The sequence below is a fragment of the Typha latifolia genome, chromosome 1, assembly GCF_019914945.1.
Source record: "Typha latifolia isolate L0001 chromosome 1, TyphaL0001v2, whole genome shotgun sequence".
Classification (NCBI taxonomy): Eukaryota; Viridiplantae; Streptophyta; class Magnoliopsida; order Poales; family Typhaceae; genus Typha; species Typha latifolia.
Genome location: NC_133086.1, coordinates 14344750 through 14371072, shown reverse-complemented (window position 1 = coordinate 14371072; position 26323 = coordinate 14344750). Strand labels below are relative to the sequence as shown.

Below are 26323 nucleotides of genomic sequence, written 5' to 3'. Positions count from 1 at the left end.
TGTCCTCCTAATTAAATTATAGTACACTCCTAATCACATTATGAGAACACTTATAATCTCGTAAATTAACTAGAGCTCCCAATGTCTCCTACTCCATTAATGAAATAAAAAATTTAGTTTTCCTAGTTCTAACAGTCAGACTAGGACTCCTCTTTCCCCTTGCTCATTGATCTCTTACCCAATCAACAAATCATCACAACGTTGTCTACTTTGACCTCTATTGTCCTTCAATAAGAAATTTTTTGTCACGTCTGACGAATCATTTTTTGTTTGATACCATCATCACTTTCCACTTGGCCTTTTCACTATCACCATATGATCTCAGTATAGACTCCAATCTACTACTCTTAATCAAGACTTGTCCTTCAATTCTAGTTTGTAGTTTTTCTTATTAAGAGAGTTTTCAAGTATATCTTTATGCCTGAGTTTATTGTGATTATTTTTGTTCTCCTTTGATGCTCACTGAGATTAGAACACACACGAAGTGCGGGAATACTTTTAATTGTTAGTGTTAGGTTGTGCATAACAAGTGGTATCATAGCAGTAGGTCGTAGAATGGGACGATGTTACAATTCGACCACATGGGTTAAATTAGTCGAGTCGATTGAGTCAAATCTATTTATCTTTTAATTGATTTATGCTTATGTAAGCAGCCACTAAGGTAAGTCCAATTATGTCATGTAAGCCTCTAAGACAAGTCCTACTTCAAGTTGTATAAGCCTTTAAGGCTAATCTAAGGCAAGTTCTAGTTCGAGTCGTATAAGCCTTTAAAGTTAGTATGAGTAGAACCCATAATATCCGACTTTTATATATAGAGGGGCTGGGCTTCTTTATTAGTCATCCAAGTATTTAAGCATTGATAAATAATTCAGTTTAGTAATTTTATTATTATCACATTTATCATTTTACTATAGCTAGATCATATTTATCTTCATAGGAGTATATTATAACCGTAGAACTCTTTCGAGCACCTAATATAACACCCGCCACCAAACACGTGCCCCTCATGTGGGCAGAACCCACGTGATTACCACATGATCTGCTAGTCAATGTCTCAACATAATATACAAGCAAAAAACCCACATTTCTACAAATAATACAAATAAGAAGCCGATAACACCCAAGCCACAATAAGCCCAAAATACATATCCATAACCAAAAAATATGATAAAGCCCACACAGGAGCTACAAACCCTTTAGCTTAATCTAAATCGATAAACTAAGAATAAGAATAAAAATTAAAAAGAGAAGACTCAAGCCACTCTTCGCTAAGTCCGCCACGAACTCCAGCTCATCCACTAATCTAAAATTATTTCCACGAGAAGGTGGTGAGCATAAAGCCCAGAAAATTTCTACTTCTACTGTCTAAGAGTAGTGCGATGAATGATGCAACAATAAGTAAATATGAATATGTCCATCATGATCAAATCAATGCATCAGCAATTAATAACCTACAATGCAATCAATCCGGACTATCAAGTCCTCAAACTCGAGCTCACACTAAGCTTCGCCCATAGGTTATGTCAACACCACACCGCATAATATGCATCAACTCAGATTACCAAGTCTACAACACAGGCCCATGTAGAACCACGCCCGAAGGCTACATTAATCCTTACACCCGACCACACACTTACCCTAAAGGAGGGTAGACCCTAGCGGTAGAATCGATAGCCCATCACCTAGCGAACAGCATGACCAATTGTCCGCCACCGCAGACTAAGAACTTCAGTCATAAACCCACCACAAAGGTCAGTATCACACATCGATACTATCATCTAAGCCCTCGACTCCACATCATCGCACCACCGTGCGAAAATCATGAGTCGTCGCTCATACACGCCCTCACCTTGCGTTATCAAGTATCGCTAGGTCTACGTCATCCTACCCTTCTTTCTCTCTCTTTTAAATACCCTAAACGGGGTATGGCTCTCGTCGATCGATAGTAAATCGCCCATCGCCTGGTGAAATGGCTGTCTAATTGTTTGGGATCAATAGACTAAGACCTTGATAGGCCCTAATATATATAAGTATAAGAATATCTCCCGCCCTTAACCCTGGTTGGGGAAGTGTTGGGTACTATCGAGACGTAGTAGTCACCCTCTTTATGGTTGTGCACGTGTGCAAGTGGCATGATATTATCTGACACAGCAAACATAATGTAACACCCATCATTATCTTGTTTTGCATGCTAAACACCTGATCATGCCCAATAAGTATGCGAAGACATCATAATATATGAAATCGTATCGAACCGCAAAATATAATTACTATGCATAATAGTGCAATAATAATGGTAAGAAAAATATATACACATGCATGATATGGATCAGATGATTTATAAAGTACGATATTTCATTCTCTACACTACTTTAGATTATAGGAGTTCCACTTGCTTGAAACGTTTTCCTAATACTAGCTACAATTACGCCACAATATAATCTCATAGGGTACGAAGTCCTCCTCGATAAGAAAAGTAAATAAAAAGCATAAGTTGAATATATTGGTGCCATTTTGAAAATTTGGCAAATAATTTCTTTCCTCTCAAGATCTGGAGAATTAACCTTAAGTGATACTCATGTTCTTCCTCACTAGTTGAATATATTAGCATATCATCAATGAAAACTATTACAAATTGATCCAAATAAGGTTGAAAAACTCTATTCATCAGGTGCTAAATCAATTAAAAATTTCACTTCCCTATCCGGGGGTAATCCGAGAAGATCATCTAACATCAGGAAACTCTCTAGCAACTCGGACATCTTCTAATTTGATCTTTTTATCAGTATCTCCTGATAGGCTAGCTAAGACACCTATGCATCCTTTCTTTAATAATCTGCAAGCTTCAAATATAGAGATTATCTCTATAGGATTGCTGAATTTATTGCTTTTAATTCTATATTCTGTCCTATCAGCTAAATTCATCACAATTTTCTTTCTATAGCAATCTATATTGGCATGATATGTAGCTAACCAATCCATCCCCAAGATAACATCAAAATCTATCAGCTCTAGTGGCAAAAGATCTACTTTGAACTCCCTATCCTCAAAACTAACTATGCAAGATTTATAAGCAGAATCAATAACAACTATCTCTCCTAGTGGTGTGGCAATCAACATAATATCCTCTAAAGGTTCCATTTGAATATCGGAATGGCAAGCAAAAGAACTTGAAATAAAGGAATGTGTGGCACCCGAATCAAATAAAACTCTTGCTGTATGAAAAAAAAAATTCAGAGTACCTATGGCCACATCATTAGATGCCAAAGCGTCGTGCTCCATCATCGTGAAGATCCAGCCACCTCTAGACTTTCGACCAGGCTGAAAGGAACCTGCCCCACTAACTTCTCTACCTTGACCAACCGTAGCAGATACCCCAAAAGGTGCAGTTCTAGAAGATACTGCAGCAGCCGTAACCGGGGCGATGGCAGCACGTGGACAGTCACGACGGATATGACCAGGCTGCCCACACTCATAACACAAATGTAGGTCAGAGCAATCTCGAAGATGATGACCATATTTAGGTTAGAGCAAGGATGACCTTGACTCGGCGGTCCCCTAGGAAATCCACTTCCTCTACCAACCGAGGACGGCCCACTCACAATGACATGAGACACTGCCTAGCTGAGTCCTCTAGATCCCCATGAATCAGATCGGTTAATAGATGAACCAGTGCTAGAACTTCCCCGATAAGGATGGTAGGAAAGGCGACGTTGTGTCTGCGAAGGCGGTAGGCTCTGGCTTGCAGAAAGTACCCTAGAATTCCCGCCTCGCCCAGATTGGGTTCCGGATTGCCGAGCTTCCATAGCCCTCTTAACCTGAATCACCCCCTCAAGTGCCATCGCCCTCTCCACTGTATCAGCATAAGGGATGAGGTCTGCTGCCTCTAAACTCTGATATATAGAATAATTCAGCCCATGCTTGAAACGTCGAGTTCTGGCTACTTCATTTAGAACTTGATGGGGTACAAAACGGGCTAAAGCATTGAATTTGACCTCGTATCTGCCACCGTCATAAGACCCTATGTAAATGCAGAAATTCTTCTTCCATCTTTTCTTTCCTCTAGGCTAGGAAATGCTTTTGATCAACGGCATCAAGAAATAATTCCCAAGTGATGACTGCGTCCCCTATCCTTGATTTTATCAGTCTCTCTATGGCTTTCCACCATTGTTCCGCCTCACCTCTAAGCATAAAGGCAGCAAAGGCTACCTTCTGTTGATCATTATATCCTAAAGTATCCAACATTTTCTCTATGTCTGATAACCATCCACTGGCCTCTAGTGGATCAGCACCTCCACTATAAATCAGGGGATTCAACTGCATAAACTTATTTAAGGTGATGCCCTCCATAGGAGGTGGCTCAAAACTCTCTGCTGATATGCCAGCTCCTCTACCTTGAAGGAGTTCCTCAATAAGTCTTTCTTGACTATCTAGGAGGCGCGAAATAGGATCACGCTCCTCTACAGATGGAGGAACTTCTGGGGTTTTAATAGGGGCCTCAGCTATGGAGGTCACCCTAGACTGTGAACCTCTACGGCGGGGTGGAATCTTTCTGCGAAAATAGTCAAATTCATCAACTGATTAGTGATCAAGTAAAATTCTAAAATTTATCTCTTGCGTAACCCTAAGATCGCAGCATTTTCCTGGACTTAAGGTGATAATGTACAAAAGCTCTTAATGATATGTCGGATACTTAATAAACCTAAGCTCTGATACCACTCTAAAATGTAACACCCACAACCCTAAACACGTGCATGGCATGAGCCCACATAGCACTGCACGGCACCTGACCATTTGGTTGGTCACTAACAATCAAACAAACCTGCATCAACATCATAAATTATTCACGACATCTAAACTAAGAATAAAACAAGTTTAACTGTCAACAACACACGGATAATCCTACTTAGGCCCCACACAAGCCACAACACCTCATCAAGAGCTTTTCACCATAACGTACACACAACGGTGGTATATACATCATTATACAAGTACAAAGTCGCCTGCTAGAATATAAAGCAAGGATAAAGACACATTGGGAGAATGTCTACTGATACATCAAATAAGATAAGTCATCTAGCGCAAAACACTAACCACACACTACTCTTCACCCACTAGCAAGGTCTCTAAGGGAGTATCCTGCTCCACTCGCTCACTTGGGTTTTTGGAAAAGAGAAAACAAAAAGAGTCATAAGCTAAAGACTCAATGATTAAATCTTACCCCGAATCAATGAATGCCAAATAGAGAGTAAATCATGTACTGTATAATATGAATTAGAAAGCAGCATGATGTCATGTATGAACATGTATATATGTATCCTCAATGACATATATATGAATGAAATAAATTCTCATGAATGAGCATATTATATCCTCAACTAAAAATATATCACATGATAAAATTACCATATAACATCACCGAATATAACAACATATCATGTATAACAATTATGATCCAATAATACTAGTCACATTATTGATGATGCATGATGCATGCCAACTACTAGATAATCGAATATGTCAGAGCCAGATATAATCCACATATCTCTCACTATCAGAATCATCCAAACTCTGAATATCATCCACCATGCTGGACTATGATACTCGGCCTCAAACTCGATACACATCATGTCACAAGCTCAGAGCATACCCTGTCATACGCTAAGAGTATCTCTGTAGATAAATTATGCCCTGACATACGCTAAGGGTATCTTAGAAGAAAGTAATCATACCCTGCCATACGCTAAAGGTATATCAATGATAGTTGTACCCTATCATACGCTAAGAGTACAATCATCAGCCATCATAATACTCTGCCATACGCTAAGAGTATGTCCAGTACTAGTCCGGATCAGATACAGTTCCAGCCATCACATCATATCACATCACATCACATACATATGTACTTTTATAATTTTCTATACATGATAAATCATATGCATATATCTAGTACAACAATAGATCATGCAACTCAGGAATTTAGATGGTAAAGAAGCCAAGAGTATAACAAATAATGTCAGTCTTTCTATTCATTAAAATTAACCCGGCAAAAAACAATAGTTTCTTGTTGTAATTATGTACTCTTCATTTCTATATTTGTTTTATTATTTATTAATCATAATTATATTATTTAATAGTGTATTTAAAATATAATTTATCTGTCTATTTTTCTCCTTGATAATTAAGAAAATAAGAATTAAGTTACTGCAAATAATTGCGTAAGAATATACGTACATAACCCTAATAATTACTATTACCTACTTAGGATTAAAATAGTAATTTATATTGCAGGTATTTTGCTAAACATTAAATTAACTAAGCTAAAGTAATTGTGCATATATATATATATATATATATATATAACTATATATAGTGTTGGGCGTTGCAAGGGCGTTGGATCGAGCCCAGCGCTTGGCGCTGCAAGGGCACTAGGCCGAGCCCAGCACCACTTGTAGGGTGCAGTCAAAGAGGAGAGAAGGGAAGAAGGAGGAGGGGAGGAAGAAGAAAGAGAAGAAGAAGAAGAAGAAGAAGAAGAAGAAGAAGAAAGAAGAAGGAAGAAGAGGGTTCAGTCATGGGGGAGGGGTGCGGCCGCTGGTGGCCACTCAGCGGCTGGCCTCTCGCTGACGGCTCAATCCTTCAGCGGCCCCGAAAAGGAGGGAGGCTCACCGGCGCTAGTGGAGGTGGTGCCGATAGCGGGTAGAGAGAGAGAAAGAGTGTTTGAGAGAGAGAGAAAGAGAGAGAGAAAGGTGAGAAAGAGCCCGAAAGAGTAAAGAGAGAGAGAGAGAGGAAGAAAAGGGAGAGGGGCGGTGGGGAGGGAGGGTACAGCGGCGGGGCCCACCACGCCAGCTAGCTCGGCCAGGTTGGCCTAGCCAGCTCTTGGGGCGCGTGGCGCCCATCCTAGTTGCCACTGCATAGCACGAGTTGTCGTGCCATAAAGTGAAGGAATTTTTTTTGGTTGTTACAAAACCTTACTGACATCTACTACAGGCTTGACACATTATTAAATGTAATAAAAATATTTTTCTCAAATTATTATCCCAATCACTATTATTAAATTTAGGGAAGATCACATGAACAATATTTAATTAATAAGCTTCGTCAAATAATGCAACTTGTTTGATATCATTTTCCTATATTTATCTGTATTAATTCTTCGATAGGAGCAATTAATACAAGATACACCCGACCACCGACTCCTTTGATTATATTAAATTAGCCCAAAATTATAATCAGCAAAATTTAATATCCACTTGTAGCTAGTTCCTGATGTGTGTTATTTGTAACGGCACTCTTAGGCAATGGTCTAGCTCATTAAGATTAATTATAGAATAATTATGTTGTGAACACAACCATCAACTAGAAACATTAATTAATTAAGGCTCACGGTCTAATTCAATAATATTAATTTACATCCATAATATGTCTAGCAAGCAACCCTCTAAAATAATTAAATACATTTTTCATTGACATCGATAATTAGACCAAGGATTTGAGATTATATTAAAATAGATAAAAATTAATTGATCTATTTAGATTAGGCCTAAAGAAAGGGGCTAGGCTGCAACTAACCCAAAGACCACCAACTTGATCCACTAAGATATGGACCCGAAGCCCACACTATCCACCGAGCCACATGGGCGATGCTACACCCACAATTTAGGGCTAGGCTGCTTGCAGCTCCAAACCCACTACTCACTTGTGCTAGGTTGCATGCAACCCAACCCACCCAAAGCTCAGGTTGTGTTGGACCTAGCCCAGCCTAGGATATGGGCTAGGCCGTGCCTACCCTAGCCCGTCACTCGGGCTGGGCCGCGCCCAAACCCAGCCCGACACTCAAGCTGGGCAGCACCCAAACTAGCACACGAGCTAGGGCACGCGGGCCTCGGGATGGGTCGCACCTAGCCCGGCCCGAAATGCGAGCCCCCAAGCTAGGCCGCACCTAGCCTAACCCCCCCTCTTCCTCACGTCGACCGAAAGGAGGGAAGAGGGCAGGTTGTCGGCTAACCCGGCACTGGCAACTTGGTGGAATGCACCAACATGCTTCCCTCAGCTAGTAGAAGCTAGCCGAGGGAAAGCCGAGCTGCCAGAGGCAGTCGGCGGTGAGCACCCACCTCGCCTTGGCCGCCGGCCAAGGCGAAGTGCCACCTAACGGCATAGGCCATGAAGGCGCCGAAGGGAGCTCACCAGACTAACGCGGCAAGGCACGAAATCGTCGGCTGGCCGGATCATAGCAAGACCGAGAGGGGAATGTTTTAGAGAGAAAACTCAAAATAATTAATTAATTATAGATGTGACTTACCGAAAAGGGGAGGCAGCTCTGGCACTTCAATCCACGGGGTCGGCGGTGTTGGTAGTGCTCTAGCGCGGCGAGAAGGAGATGGGGGGGGGGAGAGAGTGAGCTAGCAGGGAGAGGAAGGAAGAAAGAAAAAAGAAAGAAGGAAAAAGAGAAGAAAGAGAGAGGAAAGGAAAACGGACGAAAGGGGTTTTCTCTTTCTGTGGTTGTTACACCTAAACCCTAACTACCATGAGCCACCTTACTACATGGCTGTCCATTACCACCCTTGGTCGTTCGCTACCCTCTGACGACTACTGCAACATCAGATATTTACCAATCTGTCCCGTTCTTATCTTCCTCCACTATTTTATTTATGTCTTTTAATCTCGACCTCTAATTTATTTGAAACTAAAATCATTAGAACCCTAACTTCTAAGGCTACAATTACATAAATTTTTATAATTATTTTACATCCGGATTAGTCTAGATCTAATCTGTAACAGACAATGCCTCAAAGATAGTGGAAGTGGTAGTAGAGGAGGGAGACACGAATGCAGAGGTAGGTCAGGAGTAAGGAAAGGATGGCCGTGAGGTCAAAAGCAATCATCATTCGTTGCCATGTTTGACATAGTCATTAGAAATAGGAAGAGTTAGGGCTAGGGTTAGGATTTAGAAGAGGAGTTGATAATGGTGACAACGAATTAGAGAAGTGAATGGAGACAATCAAATTTGTATTAAAGGAGAGTTTATTGTGCCTAAAACGCACATGGCATGACGTCACACACGATAGGTTTAAGTTTCAATCTAGTTCAGTATTTGTACTCAAATCCAATTAGGTCAATATATAAATTATACATAGGGAAGTTTTCTCATAAATTATATGCATTGAAATTTAGACTCACAATTGATTTCAATCCGACATAATCATAGGAAAGTTTGCTTAGGCTCAGCTCAGTGAGGCACGAAATATATGTATATAGTTTAAAGTGATTAGATCAAGATCTAATGACTCTATCCTAATCAAGCTTGATTCAATTCACACATGAATTTATCTTGCATTAGTTCATATATATACATTTAAAACTTGAGTTTGAAACATATTTTTATATAGTTACTAACAATGCTATTTGAGAAATATATATCTCTTGACACAATAGGTGTGGATATATCCTCCATCTGATTGTATCTATATTTGTATTCAGAAATTAAGAAGTGGATTCAGCCACTATTCAATCAGTACATGGTCCGTTTTCACCTATAGTTATGGTTGTCAAATAATCAAGCTAGCTCTACTTGATAAAACTTGTTTGTCAATGAGTCGAGTTTGATTCATTAGTTTTGACGCAAAATTGAGTATCAAAAAGAGAAAAAAAAAAAAAAAGGATCAAGCTTGACTGGACTCTAAATAGGTAACTCTATCTTCTATTGAAGTTAAGAGGAGGCAATTTTCCCTCTGCCCTTTCTAATTTGTTTTAAATTCACAAGTAGCTTGTCTGAATTGGATTTGCATTTGGTGTAGGTTTACATAAATTTGGCATTATTTATTTTGTAAATCATAGAAATTTAGTTACCAAAATATTTTACAGAAAAGAAAAAGAACTGGAAAGACTTGTGAAAGAAGAAGGTAGGTTTAGGAGACAATAAATATGAAACATGAATTTTCTTAGAAACTCCTCTAGTATGAATAAGAGATGTTCCACATTTTTATATTAATGCCTCACAGGTTATAAGGAAGTATCTATCCAAAGAGAACTTAAAAGGAAAATCAAGTTCTAAATTTAGCATAACTCTATGTTCCGTCAAAGAATAGCCTTTACATCAAACTTATGTCGGAGTGCTAAGTCTACATTAGATATCCAAAAGCATCGAAAGTGCTAAATCGAAGTTGTCATCATCAACATCAACACCAACATGAAGATTTGAGGAGCGATCCATAGGGACATATAGCGTGTCGGATGTAGAGGTAATATATTAATAGAGTAGTTAATTGTGACGTATCGCGGGCAAGAAATAGAGTTTAAACACTTAGACATAGAACTGTCTAAGGGATTGTAAGTACGTCTTGCGCCTACAGATGATATAAAATCTAGTTTGAGTGGATCCATGATTTTTTTTCCTCTCAGAGTGGTTTTCAACTTTTCCATGTTAAAAGAAATCATAGTTGTCTGCTTACCGTATTTTTACTTTTCATATTCCTACTCCACATTCTCTTTCCTACTTTGTTTCAAATTTTAAAATAATTTTTTAATCGACCTTTCCAGTCCAAGTAGGATCTAATTTTTCAAGTTCAAATCGGATTTGGTTTTGATTTTGACTTTAACTTTCCATAACTAGGAATCCTATGAGTAAAAGATGAGATATGTAATGTTATACAGAGAAGCAGAATGACATAATTCTGAGAAAAAGAAAAAGGAGAAGCTAGAATGACATAATCATAGAAAATAGATTCTTAATTGGTATCTATACCTGTCTCTGCTCTCCATGAGCCAAGAAAACAAAGCACTACCTCAACTGCTTAATGACAACAACAATAGGATTCTTAAATCCTCTCAATTTAATAGCTAATAATGCAGATCAAGGCAAATAATTCACATTAATTGAGTCCACTCCCCATAATTCTGGGGCAAATGCATGCCCTTCTCAAACGGGAGTTACACTAATTGGACACCCACTCCTTAGCCTTGGAAACATTGCCCATTTTTGTAGGCTTGTGTCTTCATCAGTCACCCTCCATCTGATAAACAAAAAGAAAAAGATAAAGGAAAAATTAGTTCATTTCAGATATCTAGTTCTTCCATGAAAACTTATATTGAGTTTGGTATAAGCTCTCTTTTGTAATCTTGTTACTACAAATGAAAAACTTTTACACTTCTCTGTACATTGGTTGCATCTCAGAATTGTAAGAGCTAATATACATATACATATATAAATACAGACATGCATATATTTATATCTATATGTATCTAAGTAGTATCAGTGTATGCATGTATATATACATGTATTTGTGTATATATACATATATATTATAAAAGTGTGTGTATTAAACAAGGTTTGAAGTTTTGTCCAAAACCGATATGTTTCTCTAAAACGGTTTGCGTCTTGGTCTTATCCGATATGAAATTGGCTCTCGAAACTAGCATCCAACCAAAAATAACCATAGTAATAAATTTGTTAATGTATATTTTGAAATCAAAGCTGGATTTGACTTGAATCCAACTTATACCTAACTCAATATTAACCTCATTGCTTAAATGTTACATGAAAAATAAGATAAATAAGAATATTTGTCAAAAAAAAAGTTCAAAAACTAGCCAAAACTGACCGAAATGTTTCATTTTTCAATCAAGCTGAAAATGAAATCAAAGCTAAAACTGAAACTTTGAACTATGGTATTTAAGTATATGTGGAAGTAAGAAAGAACCAACCTGTAGCTTGTAACAAACCTATGTAAAAAGACCAACATCATAGCTTTGGCTAGATTCATCCCTAAGCAAATCCTCCCTCCTGCTCCAAAAGCTAAGAAGCTATAAGGCTTGGGGTCCTCCTGGTGAGAAGGAATGATATACTTAACTCTTTGTATATAAATAGTGAGTAACAACTTGGTATCTAACAGGGAACTTCAATGCAATGTATAGTTGTATTATGCTTCAATAATTGAAATATAGGGAGGGGGTCATAACTTCTAGTTTCTTACATCAAATCTCGATGGTTTGAACTCCATTGGATCGTCGTACACTTTTGAATCGTAGTGTATCGATCTTGCATCAACATTCACAATCCAACCCTTGCGAATTTGGAATCCTGTATGATTCAAAGCTTAACAACACCAGGAAATTCATGCATTTTTCACTAGTAGGATTTATTGAAAATCTTGCAGAAGATAAATGGGTGTTCTGTTTAATGAGTTTAGAAAATGTAATGTTCAGAAAAAGAATTGAGTCGACGCAAAATATTAGGTGAATAATTGATAATATTTGATCCAGAGTAGTTTAATAGAAAGAAACTGGAATACTCAGAAATTATCTGACCTTGAGGAGTCATATTTTTAATAAAAATCACATCGACGATCAATCTCGCAAATTTCAAGAGCATCGCAATTAATTAGGCAAAGTAATAGTACTTCTTAAGTTCAGCGCTCTATTAATTGTGCAATGTGTCCTACCTTTGCAGCAAATATCAGATCTGATAATTTTTGTTTCAACAATGAAAGTCCACCTCGTCTTTTAATTTAATGAAAAAGAAATCGAAGTAATCAGAGCAATATTCTTCAAGAATTTAAACCCTTTTAGACTTGGAATGCTAGACATAAAGCACAGGGTTTATGTACATCATCCAGACCTTCAATCTGACAGTCCTTCAGCGCCACTCTTGGAAACCAAGAAACAATAGTCGCCATCCTTAAGCATTCCTTCACAATCTACAAACCAAAAGTTATTTTAGGAACGGTCAAGGAAAAAGCTAAATCAACAAAATCTACAAGGAAATGAATAGAAGACCGTAAATATCAAAGTTTGGCAGTTGACTTATATAAAGGCTACATGCAGGATGAGGATGAACCTCCTTTGTTTATCATACATCAAACATTAATCGGTGTAGCATTACAAAGTTCCGCAACTGCATACCTTAGAAGCATACTGCATTTCGTTAAGTGCTTCAAGAGGTAGAGATAAACCAGAATTTTTCATTGCATGTTCCAATTGCATTGTCTGGTACTGAACAAAAAATAAACACTATGCCCTTGAAAGTGATATCATACAAATATGCAATGATATGTCTTGTTACAGCATGCACCTTTCTTTTTTACTTATCTTGTACTTACTCTTAATGTTTCTTGAACTTCTTTGTTCTCATCCAAGTATTTGATCATCCATGTAATTGCACTCGCTGTGGTAACTTGTCCTGCAGTAAATTAAATCATCATGAATGCCCATATCTGTTTGATGAACAAAAGTTAAGTTCTTTTATCTTACCTGCGATTATAAGGGTTAAGATGTTATCCAAAATTTGTGCATCTGTTAACGATTCGTCACTTTCCGATTTATCTTTCTCAAGAAGGTTTTGCAAGAAGTCCTTGTGACATTCCAAACTCTCTCTCCTCAAGGCTATCTCTTTTCTTAGCACATTCATGATCCTTTTCCTGGCCTAACACATTAATAAACGAAACCTCTTGACTATATCCTTTTCTTAAATAAGAAATTAAACATAGAGGTATGTGAATTTATTACCTGTAGGCCTTTGTAGAATCTTGTCCCAGGCAACCTCAAAGGGAAAGCTAGCAAAGCTTCACTTACTTCAAAAACATCCTTTCTTAGCACTTCCAGTTTGTCCTCTTCATCTAAGCTTATTAGCATCTTACATATTGCATTGAAGGTAATCTGCAGTATAAGATAAGGAGAAAAAAGAGGTAATTGATGTAGCTGATATATATACTGATCAATTAATGCAATTTTATTTGCATGTGTAAATAATATAAAGCTAGAGTTTATTTTTTTCCATATCACTTGTAAAATGGATCAAATTTATCACCTTCAAAGCAACATCAACCACCACAACACATTCTTTTTCCTTCCATTCGCCCATAGTATCGATTACCAACTTATCGAATATTTTCACTGATGATGCCAGCGAATCTAACGTGAAGAGATTGGAGATGTGGCGCCTTAAAAACTTATGGTGATCATGGGACAAACAAAGCAAGCTCTCATCTCCCAAGAGCTCTGCGATTGATCTTATATACCTTTTTGAAAATTCAAACGATTCGGAGCCAAGTAGTGCCTTGGCAACTTCTGTACTTGAGACAAAAACATGGGTCTCTCCTAAAATGTTGGTCCTGAAGCAATCACCATACCTATATAAAAGTCATAATAGATGTTTTAGAATATGTGGCTGAATTAAAAATCAAGACAAAAAACTGCTATGCTCGTAGCCAGATTATAGGAACTTATTCCATAACATTAATGATTTGTTTTTAGTTTTGTCTAGCTTGAAACTTAATTAAAATGCCATTTTATTCCTAAAGCCTACTTAACCACATTAAAAAGGCGTCTATTTGACACATTAGCAAATTATATAATTCCTCTTTTTTTTTTCTTTCATTTTTTCACTCCTTGTAACAACTTAGTTTTTCCATTCTCTTGCAAAGGCTGTGAGAAGTGGAAGAGGAAGGGGATTTGAGACGCCCAATTCTCCATTGAGATAGAGGTTGGGAGTTTCGACTGCCCTCAGTGATTGTTATAGTTCAATTGAGAAGCTATAAGCTGTTACTATGTCTGAAAAGAAAATCTTACTATCCTGAGGAAAAGGCAGTGGAGTTCCCACTGTTGTAATAAACAAATGTATACTGAAAATAACATAATATCAAGAGAAAGTAAGGTACATATATATGATATGAAGTAGAAAAAGATGTTACCAAAGATGTCTTGTTCTAACAAACTCATAGAACCCTTTGCTGCTGTTGCTTGCTGCTATAAATGCCACTGTCTCTCCAATCCAAGGAAGTCCACTACTCCCAGGTGGATAGCATGAGACCCTCCTCATCCTACTACCATTTGCCAAACTCTTTAAGGCTTCTCTAACCAAGTAAGTGAGCAAAGCTAGGAAGAGGAGTTGGAAGAAGGGAAGAAGGAGAAGAGAATGGTAAAGGGCTATCATCATCATCATCATCATCATCATCATAATTCACAATCATCAACAATAACAACAACAACTTCTTTGCAATCTCTACTACTAGTGGGAGGCATCAGTTTAAGTTATCAACTTAAAAGACAATGGTGGGCCTGTTGTTTGGAAGCATAAGTCAATGATATGTCCCTCAGATATGCAACTTAATTATCACCATGGAGTATGGAGTGTTTGTTTTTTCGGGTTCTTTGTTTCAAGATGGACATGAACAAGGATTACAAGATATGGTCGGCCATATTGTGGACTCTAAAAACTCCACTGTCTGCAAGGAAAAAGAACTGGAAAAAGAAAAGAAAAGAAAAGAAAGTAGAAAGGTATATAGGAGAAATAAAGTTGGTCATGGGATCATAGCAGGGCTTCTAAAAGTAGATTAATATTGAATGGTACTATTGAACAGGATTGGAATTGTAACCCTGTCTATATATATATATGGACTTTTCCTAAAAGGAAGAGAAAAAATTATATGAGAACTAGCTTTGTATTTTCGACTTATGTGTAACTGTTAAATTTTTTTTATTTAAAGTTAATGAGTAGAGTAAATCGTTGTTAACACTGTCATACTTTTTTTTTTGGGTAGCAACTGCCTGTAGGTTATATTATTCATTTTGATCGGATGATTACAAGTCTGATACCCAAGGAATAGGGGAGAATTTGAACAAGAACAACAGGAACATTTTAGCAAGCCTTAAGAACACATTACAAAATAAAGTAAAGATTCTACGCAAGCAATGATTCCAACGTGGTCACAATGAATCCAATCAAGCCTAAGAAGCAAACATATAAAATAATAATAATAATAATAATATGAAAATTTGTATATAACACTCTGCTTTTTAACATAATTGTGATTTACACCTTACATTTTTACTATTTACAAATTGAATTATATGATTTAGTGAATATGTGCAAAAAATACCTAAATTAAATTTGGACTAACACCGTGAGAATATTTCTAAAATGACTAAATAATACTTATTTCTAAAATGACCAAAATGTCCTTAGTATGACTTAATTGAGGATATTTTTAAAAAAAATTTAGTACAGTTAACTTAACCCAGAAGTTCTCCCTATCTCCCGAGAAGAAATTTCACAACCCTAAGAGAGGTATTCTGCTAAGGCCAATGCTCTGAAGCACTTGTCTATCATTTGTTGATATGTTTGCAATATCCAAACTTTAGAAATGAAAAAGATTTAAAGGGAAATAACTATTTTTAACTATTATTGTAAATTATTAGGTGGTGCTTTTATTTTTAAATTAATTTAACTATTATTAGATATTTGAATATAATTAAAACAAAGAAGTGTCATAGGTATAAGTGAGAGTTTAGAACGACACTTGGTAGGGCAAATTACAATTTGCTTCGTCATGGTTTGGCCAATATCAACTTCCATCTTCCTACTTGAAGCTTAAGCATTTAATAATAGCTAAATTAAAATGGAGCAAAACTAAGATAGATAAATTATAATTTACCGGACCTAAAATTTGTAAGGATGATATAGGCTGCCACGCGTGGCGTGGTGGATGGGAGATCTTGTAATCTTAGTGCCAAATCTCTTTTATTTTACTTTGTTTGCTGTTATTATTTTATTAAAACATGAGAGGAAGAAGAAGGCGAATGGATGGTCAAATTCAAGGTTCCGATCATTGATGAGAGGGCCGGGGACAAACTTTAAAGGAGAGCCACAAATGAATGCAATCTTATTCTTAGTGCAACTACTATTGATCTGATCATAGCATTTCAATGGGAAAGCAACAAAAGGTTAGAAAATGATGTAGTTGTTCATCGAACAGAGATGGTGGAAACTAAAAGCCATGAATAGAATAATATATACATATAAATATATTATCACTCATCATCTCAATCTTTTCTTTGTTTTTCTTTTTCTTTGTTGATTATGTAATAAAATATTTGTTCAGCATTGAAAAAGTTAGTTGGAATTTAGCACTAGCACCTTGTTCAGATAGACCCACCAAAATAAGCCTCGGAAACTCTGTTTATCGATATCGTTAATTTCCCAAATTAAATATCTCATAGGCTCAATTAAACAATGTTGAACTACTTAGCCTCTTACTTTAAAGCTGAAAACTCATGCTAACAAGAATTACTATTTATTTCAAAATTTTAATTAAGTAATACTTTTGTACTATAGCGTAATATCAAAATAACCTCTTCTCCATTTTGAAATCTAATTTTCTCTTTCCATTTTCATCTAACCATTTATTCTCATCTAAGCATTTTGCCTCGCCTCTGTGCCCTAATCTCCCATCGTCGCCGTGTATGTCGTTACTTAAAAAACTAGCAGCTTTACTTTAAAGACGAGTCTCTTCTTATACACTAAAGGTATACTTTGACAACCCTAACATTTAATATTTTTTATACAAATATCCTGGAGGTAATGTAATTTTTGTAGGATTAAAAATTAAAAAAATATATAATTTTTAGTGCGGATATATGGTTGTCTCTGTTTTGGGGGAATCATTTGGTTCCTTCTTGTAAAAATATGATTGTTTTTCTCTTTGTGATCCTAGATATCTAGATTTAAAAAGTTGAATTCTTTTAGTGTGACTGTGTCCCCTGTATTAGTAGGGGTGGAGAAAATGTATCATATATGATAGTGGACCTTGATTTGATGTTCTTATATAAAAGTGTTAGATATTTTGAAATAATTAAATTGCACTATAGCTAAATTGTTTTACAAGTTGCCTTGTCTTGACTTGAATAGTGGATTAAGAAAGGTTACTAATGACAATGAGGTTCTAGTTATGTTTGGTACACATGTTGGGTTAGAGGGTGTACTATTATACATATATAATCCAACAAAACTTATGGAGACAGTGCATGAACCACCTAAGCCAGCAAAAGAACCTTTGGAGCCAAAAACACATTCATCTAAGGATGGAATAGATGCATATTTTGATAATTTATGGAATGATGATATTTTTAGTGATAAATAGTGGTATAGTTATGATAGTCATAATGACCTACCCAGTGATAGTGAAGAGAAACCAGATTTAGAGGAATCATCAAGTTAAAGTGAATTTATAAATGCCAATAGTTTACAGTTTCCAGATCTACCTCTATCTCTATCTCTATTTCTACCAAACGAAACGGGCGCCCAGAACTTGGATGCTTTTTATGACTCTGCTAGTAGTCAAGAGACAAAAGGTTTGAGGGGGAGCTCAACTGATGATGATGAACCTGATTATGAAGAATATATGGGTGAGAAGGACTCGGAGAGCCCTAGATTATATGCTAGTATGACTTTTTCTAATGTGCAAACATTTAGACTACTTCTTAAGAAATTTCATATCAAGAACGGTTATGAATACAATTCATTAAAAATGAGTCATCTAGAGTGACTGTTGTATGCAAGAGAGGGTGTAGATTTAGATGCCATGCATCATCATTAGCAAATAGCTCTACTTATCAAATTAATGTTTTAAAGGGTCTCATTCTTGTGGAAGTGTCTATAAAAATGCAGTAGCAATAAGTACATGGCTTTCCAAAAAATAGATATAGCAATTGACAACCCATATTAGAAAGTTAATTTTATGAAGAAGACAGTTAGGAGAGACTGGAAGTTAAATAAATTAAGAATGCAAATTTATAGGCAAAAAATTAAGGCTTTGTAGAAAATAGAAGAAAGTTATGTGGAGCAGTATGATAAGTTATGAGATTATTGTGAAGTACTAAGAAAATAAAATCTCATGTTATAAGTTGATAGTTCTACTGTGGATGCACAACTAGTGTTTAGACGACTTTTTATTATGTATGATGCACAATTTAAAGGATTTTTGGATAGATGCATACCCATAAATGGGTTAAATGCTTGTCACCTAAAATGACCATATGGTGGGCAACTATTGCGTGCAGTAGGGATGGATGAGAACAATCAGATGTATCTATTAGCTATACAAGTACCTGAAGCATAATACAAGAATAGTTGAACATGATTTTTGGAGAATCTACTTGCTATCATTGGAAGGCCTGAGGATAAAGGGTAGAATTTTTTCTTAGATAGACAAAAGGTATATTTTGCACAATCATTTATTTTTATCTAATAAAAATTAAATATTAAATATTTTTTCTATCTATTATGGCAGGATCTTATATAGACTTTTCAAGAGCTAATGCTTGGAGTAGTGCACAGATATCGTGCTAAACACCTATATGCAAACTTTGCAAAGATATTTAAAGAATAACAATACAAAGATATGATGTGGGCAATTGTATCGGCCTACACAACATATGCATTTTAAGAAAAAATTGGATGAGTTGAAGCCTCACAACTCAAAAGCCTAAAATGTGCGTTCGAACGCGGCGTTCGAACGCACATTTCACATTCTCTAGGTGTTCACAAGCGCGTTCGAATGCACTCCACTCGCGTTCGAACACAACCTATAGAAACCTTATTTTTTTAAGAATTAAATACTAAAATAAGAAACAAAGACACCCCTAGAGTGTATCCATGCTCGAGACGACATTGGTGAAGTTCGAATCGTATCAATCCACCACGCTTCCGCAACCTTGTCCTCAAAGTTTGAAATTAGTGAAGCGATCTTTGAACTCTGACTCAAGCTCCTCCATGATTTGATCCTCTGCATTGGTTCCTCACATATTTGAAAATAGAGGAAGGGTTGGTGCTGAAAAGGAGGCGAGTTCACTTGTGTCCGGTTGGCGCGAAAGGGCATCGATCGCTCGGTTCTCGATCCCCTTTTTGTAGACTAGTTCGTAGTCATACCTAAGGAGTTTTGCGACCCACCGTTGCTGTGCTGGAGTGTGCACACATTGCTTCATGAAGTAGAGTAAGCTACGCTGGTCCGTGCGGATAGTAAACCATTGGCCAATCAAGTAGGGTCGTCACTTGGTGATGGCGTATAGAATTACTAGCATTTCACGCTCGTAGGTGGATAATTGTCACGACCGGTTTGATAATGTCTTGCTCATATATGCCATGGGCCTGTCCCCTTGCATCAAAACAGCTATAATGCCCTCACTCGGAGCATCACATTCCACCACAAAAGGCTTGCTGAAATCCGATGGAGCCAAAACCGGTGCAGTAGACATGGCTGTCTTCAATGCTTCGAAGGCCTCCATCGCCTTGCCCGTCCATTGAAACCCTCTTTTCCTGAGTAAGGGGTCAGTGGAGCAGCAATCTTGCTGTAGTTGGCAACGAATCGCCGGTAGTACCCCGTCAACCCAAGGAATCCCCTCAATTCCCGTTGATTAGTGGGAATCGGCCAGTCCACCATATTCTTGATTTTGCTTGGATCGGCTTCCACTCCTCTCGCTGAGATTATATGACCCAAGTACTCCACTCATGGCTCACCCCAAAGGCACTTGCTCATCTTGACTTTTAACTAATTTTGTCGCTAGATATTCAACACCTCACGCACATGCCGCAAGTGCTCGCTCCAATTCCTATTATACATTAGAATATCGTCAAAGAAGATGAGCATGTACAAACTCAAGCGCGGGTGGAAAAGGTCATTCATCAGCCCTTGGAAGGTCGTCGGTGCATTGGTGAGCCCAAATGGCATGACTCGAAACTCATAGTGGCCATCATGAGTACGAAATGCCATTTTGTGCACATCTTCTGGGTCAATGTGGATTTGATGGTACCCCATTCTTAAGTCAAGTTTGCTAAAGTAAGCCGACCCTGTAAGTTCATCTAACAACTCTTCAATCACTGGTATTGGATATCGGTCTTTGACGGTGATCGCATTCAAGGCTCGGTAGTCAACGTAAAATCGCCAACTCTTGTCTTTCTTTCGAACCAGCAGCACCGGCGATGAGTAGGCACTTCTACTCGGTTGAATAATCCCTTACTCTAGCATGTCCACCACCAATTAGCTGATCTCTTCCTTCTGGACATGCGGGTACCAATAGGGCCGAACATTTGCTAGTTCAACCCCTGGAATGATCTAGATGCGATGGTCGTGACGACGGGTCGACGGCAGTCCTCGGGGTTCCTCAAAGAGATCCTTGAATTCCTACAGCAGCTCTTGCATGTCGGCGGTTATTTCCCTTGATGGTGGATGTTCTGGTTCAGTAACAGCCATTTGCAATGGTAGAGCTCGATTCCCTACACATAGAAGTCCCAAAAGTGGTTGCAACGTCGGCCCTTGCCGCGGTTGGTTTCCATCCAGCAGCACTCTTCGACCATTCCTCCAAAATGTATGTGTGAGGTTTGAAAAATCAAATATTACAGGCCCTAAGATTTGAAGCCATTGGGTCCCCAAGACAATGTCGGCACCTCGCAAGGGCAACAGATAAAGATCTAATGTGAAAGTTTAGCCTTGCACCATCAATTCTACACATCCACAAATAAAATCTGCCCACAATGTGGTGCCATCTCCAATTGTCACATCAAACCCTTCCGTGGGTTTCGACTCGAGCCCAATCTTCCTAAGGAGCCTCTTGTCAATGAAGTTGTGGATGGACCTAGGGTGAATCAAGATTCTCACTGTGATTTTCTTGACTACACCGTTCACCCGCAAAGTCTTTAGTGCGGCTATCCCTTAATAGGCGTGGAGGAAGATTTCAGTTATCATGTCCTCCACAGGTTGCTCCTTAGCTACTCCTCCTTGCTGTCTAGCCACCCCTTCATCTTCAACTGCCATCTCATTCTCAACCTCCTCCAATCCGTCGATTAGCATCACCGACCCTATCAGTTTAGCGCAGTGATGCCCGGGTACAAACTTCTCATCACAATAAAAGCATAGGCCTTTGGCTCTACATTCCTCCACTTGAGCTGGTGTGAGTGCTCGTCCCGGACCTCTAGGTGCGTACTTCACCTCTTAGGATGGCTTTAGGGGAGCTCGAGGAAGCACCATTGCAGTAGCGATTCTTGGTACACCGATAACATTTCCTGCCACTATGGTTGGTTGAACCGGATTGCGGCCTCCTTGGCTCGTCCAGTTCTATTTCAAACGTAACTTCATGGCTCGAGCTTTGTCTTCCATGAGCACCGCATCTTCGAAGGCCTCCTTTAAGGTTCTCTTAAAGCCCTCATGTCGGCTTGTATGTCTCCCCGCAGCCCGGAGATGAAGGTGTTGCGAAGTTGCTGATCCATCCATGGGGGCTGACATCGGCTACTTATCCTCTCAAATTCTTCTTGGTATGCCCCAATTATGGTCCTTTGCACCATCTTTTAGAGGAGAGTATCGAAGTCTTCATACCCCGACGCTCCAAAACACTACGTGATATCGGCGCAAAAGTTAGCCCAAGTTTCAATAGCCTCATGGGCATTGGCTGCTCAAAACCAATGAAGCGTCGCATCTTCAAGGTGGAAGCTCGCAAGCGTCACCTTGTATTCTTCTGTTGTATCCTAGTATACGAAGAATTGCTCCGCCCTATACAACCAATCGATCGGATCGCCACCTTTGAATTTGGAAAATTCGAGATGCACGATTTGCCCACAAATACCATTATCTCGATCTGGATCATATCCAAGTCCTTGTCTAAACAGAGGAGGATGCACCATGAATGGTTGATGATCCCTCCTTTGATTTTGATTAACTCGACGCGGTTTCGGTTCGTATTGCCCCGCCCACTGATCTAGATCTCCAAGGCGATCTCCATAGTGGTTCGCTCGTCGGATGGGCTCACCTGCAATTGGGTCGGGTGGAACCATCCTTGCTTGTCTTTGCCCATAGGATGATGGCAGTAGAGGCTCTTGTGGTTGCAAGTTCTGAACCGATAGCGCCGAGTTCGTGGGGGTGGACTCGCGTCGTGGGGTCGATGGTGTATTGCCGTTTGCCATGGCTTCCCTTGTCGCCCATAATTTCCGTATCATCTCCATCATCATCTGGTTGTTGATGGCCATTTGTTCGGTAAGAGACCCAAACATGGCTTGAAAGCTAGGCTCTTCTGTATTCCAATTTGGTTGGGCGATTCTGTGGGTGAATGTCCCCACAACCGTTTCCCCTCCTCTATTAGGAGAATCTCTTCTTTCTCATCTCGCCATGCAGCCATGGCTCTGGTTGTCGTCATAGGAAGCATGTGTCCGAGAAATGGTGGCTCTGATACCAGCTTGATACGATCTCCCCTTAGGCCAAGGTTTGATCCTTTCTGATTTTTCAGATATGGAAGGGATCTGACACAGAACTTTGAAATTAGATCTCGAAATATTCAACCATCAGATCGACATGAAATTTTGATATATGGTAACCCCAGAAAAGAAATTTCCAATAGATCAGGTTTCAGATGAATCGAATTTGAGATCTCGAGATATCATCCGACTAGTGGACAAATATTGGAAAGTCTATCTTAGGATCCGTGGATGGAGGCACGAAATCCTTGGTGATGGTGGAGGTTGGTGGACCAACATTAATGGGATGGCACCGGTGAATAAATGGTGGTGGAAGGGTTAGGGCAAAGTGATGGATAGATCGGAAGAAGGGGAGGGACTGGGCCGCTTCTAAGGGACTAGGGTGATTGGCCGGTCGAGGGAGGCTAGAAGTGGCGACGCCGGGGATCGAGAGAACGGGAGAGAAGAAGACGAAGGAGACAAGGGCAAAACTCAATTCATTCAATAATGATTCCATGGTTGTCATCCACATATTTTGAGTCTAACCAAACAATTCAAAAATAATGATTATTTACCCTAAAACAGTAGATTTTCGCTGACCGTGTTCGAACGCGCCCGATCATGTTCAAACACACATTTTGCGTTCTCTGTATGTGCGAACACGATGTAGGTGTTCGTAGGCGCGTTCGAACGCACATTTCACACTCTCTAGATGTGTGAACCTGATGCAGGCATTCACAAGTGCATTCGAACACACTCCACTCACGTTCGAACGTGACATACAGAAAATTTATTTTTTTTTAAGAATTAAACACTAAAAAAAGAAACAAAGACACCCCTAGAGTGTATCTATGCTCGAGATAACATCAGTGAAGTCCGAATCGTATCAGAAAGATAGCTTGGCAAAAAATAGTAAAAGAGTCGAAGATGAGCCAAAATAAGCCTACTTAGCTAGGAGACAAATTGCCTTACTAAAATACAATCCCTACAAATAGATTGGTCACAGTTCTAGGATATGTAGATCAATTGGTAGATCAGCACCTAGTTCTTCTACATTATAGGTGATAGTAATTTATTTAATTAATTATGTCATTATCCTTTGCAACCTTTAACTAAGGTGTATAATTGTTTATTTTAGGATAGAAAATCTTCTAAAAGAAAAGGAGTGAATGAAAACACAATGAAAACACAAGGTGGGGAAGAAAGAGGATTATAAAGAAATCAAATAGCACTGAGAAGCCTTCACAAATATCTAGATGCACCCAGAGGAGCCAATGTGAGAGACAATATGTTTTGGGAACTCAAGAGTTAGCTGCGAAGAAGTAATAATTGCCTTTTTAATGAATGTGTTGGATGTTTAGACAATAGCTTATATGTTATCTGGATGTGTTTTGGATGTGTTTAAAACAATGATTTATGTTGATACGGACAGAATGTTCTATATGTGTTTAAGACAATGTATTGGATGTTCTGTGTTACGAACCACTAGAGATGATCCACAATAAGGGAATGTAGGCTTTAATTAGAGTGAAGGATGGTAGATGGAGAGGAGGGTGGAAGAAGGGATGATGATAGTGGTGATGGTGAGGAAGATGATGGGCTACCATGGCGGTGATGAAGAGAGATTAATTTATTTCTACTCTTAGGCTATCTTACTCTTACTCCTAAGATAAATTCAAAGCTAGAATACTTTCTGAATGCTTGTATATTTAACAAAGGAGCCCAACCCCTCTATATATAGAGGTCGGTTACAACAAGTCCCACTAGAACTAGCTCTAAAGGCTGACACAACTTGAATTAGGATTTACTTTAAAGATTTATATGACTTAATTGAACTTGCCTTAAAGACTTATTTGAGTTAACTAGACTTACCTTAAGGGCTGTCATGGCTTAGCTAAATCAGTCTTCCTTATCCTTCTCGGAATGATTTTTCATTCTGCCATAGATAGAGTTCGAATCTGGAGAAATCTTGAATACGAAAGTTGTAGATTATGATGTCTTATATTTTCTAAGTGGTTTCATAATATTTAGTCATCTATGGAATATCCTTCGAATATCTTTCCAAAACTATGCAGAGCTGAATTAGTTAACTAACAATTCTAACCTAATAGGACTCTAATTAAAGCAAATAAGTAGATAAGATAACTAGACTCAATCCATTGAGCCCAATCTCCCCTTGATGTGATCTGATTTGACCCGGTTCATATCATTTTGGATGTTTATATAATGGCAAATCTATGTTGGATATGTTGTTCTGAATATGATTTTGTTGTTTTTGGATGTTGTTAGTATGTTTATGTTGATATTGACTGAATGTTCTAGACATATTTGTATGTTTAATAGTTCTGGGTTAGACGTGTTTTGGACATGTTGTTATAAAATTGAATAGGTTGAGTGCTTATAAAGTTCTGGACATGTTACAAAGAAGTGTATGAAAAAGTGCTTACAAGATTTATATTTGTAGTGTTTGACTGCTTTCTATTCAAAGTAGGTAAAGATTTGTAGTGCTTGACTGCTTATAAAGCTTTGTAGCATTTGATTGCTTAATACAAATAAGTAAACATAAAATAATAATTATACAACAACTAAATAAATAAACTCTCATGTGCTTTGTTTGTATGTTTCTAATGTAAACTTTTAGTTCGTCATTCCTCTTGAGTAAGTTATAAGTAGTAGTCTTTTCCTTATGAATTTCATTGCTTTGAGGAGGATCAATCCAACTAAAAAAACTACATAATGCAAATCGGATAAGATTGGATCACATAATGAGGACATTGAGCTAGGGGTTAAAATGAATCAAATAGTGCTCAATCCATATCTTGATCCATATTTTTAGTTCTGATACGGATATTAGACGGATGACAAAATTTAAAATCGTATCCTAACTAAACGGATACGGATAATGTTCGGATACGGATTGGATAATTTTCAGATATGGATTGAATAAGTTTTTAATATGGATCGAATAATTTTCGAATACAAATCGGATCTTAAACAGATACATATCAGATCTTAAATAAATATAGATTGGATTATAACTTTTATTTTTAGACACAATTAACATAATATACTAATAGTGTCAAAAAATAATTTTTTGCATGTCAAATATATATAAAGTTAGTAAAACTAATCTCTACAAACAATAGAAAATGATAGAACACATCATTGGTAATAAATCATATTCTACTTCTAACAAGCTAAGATTTTAAAATAAATTTAGCACTATCAATGTGCTTCCAATCTCGCAACTCCCATCCACTTACAAGTAGTTCTTCCAACAAATTAAATGAAATTATTATCATTAAAATCTAAGCAAAAACAACAAGTTGTAAT

At 37.9% G+C, this 26323-nt stretch overlaps 1 protein-coding gene across 4 annotated transcripts; it reads right to left on the bottom strand.

The window, feature by feature from the left end:
• Window positions 1-10699: 10699 nt before the first annotated feature.
• LOC140792840 (abscisic acid 8'-hydroxylase 2) lies at window positions 10700-15197 on the bottom strand. Of its 4 annotated transcripts, none has more exons than XM_073144076.1 (10): window positions 14685-15197; window positions 13802-14123; window positions 13501-13650; window positions 13246-13417; window positions 13095-13174; window positions 12898-12987; window positions 12614-12692; window positions 11970-12076; window positions 11701-11819; window positions 10700-11009 (listed from the first exon to the last, which is right to left on the bottom strand). In XM_073144076.1, exons 1-10 carry the CDS (start codon window positions 14948-14950, stop codon window positions 10916-10918), a joined length of 1479 nt encoding a protein of 492 aa, XP_073000177.1. In that variant the 5' UTR covers window positions 14951-15197; the 3' UTR covers window positions 10700-10915. The 4 variants fall into 4 exon arrangements, with proteins under 4 accessions (XP_073000177.1, XP_073000163.1, XP_073000183.1 ...); XM_073144062.1 differs by having other exon boundaries at window positions 11970-12091; window positions 14685-15002; XM_073144082.1 differs by lacking the exon at window positions 12898-12987 and having other exon boundaries at window positions 14685-15003.
• Window positions 15198-26323: the final 11126 nt, after the last annotated feature.

Coding starts and splice junctions, on each gene's coding strand:
- LOC140792840 (XM_073144062.1), bottom strand. CDS start 14,950: ATGATGATGATGATGATGATGATGATGATAGCCCTTTACCATTCTCTT. Junction 13,418..13,500: donor GATTCTACAAAGGCCTACAG/GTAATAAATTCA, acceptor TTAATGTGTTAG/GCCAGGAAAAGGATCATGAA. Junction 12,092..12,613: donor GAAGGACTGTCAGATTGAAG/GTCTGGATGATG, acceptor GGTGTTGTTAAG/CTTTGAATCATACAGGATTC.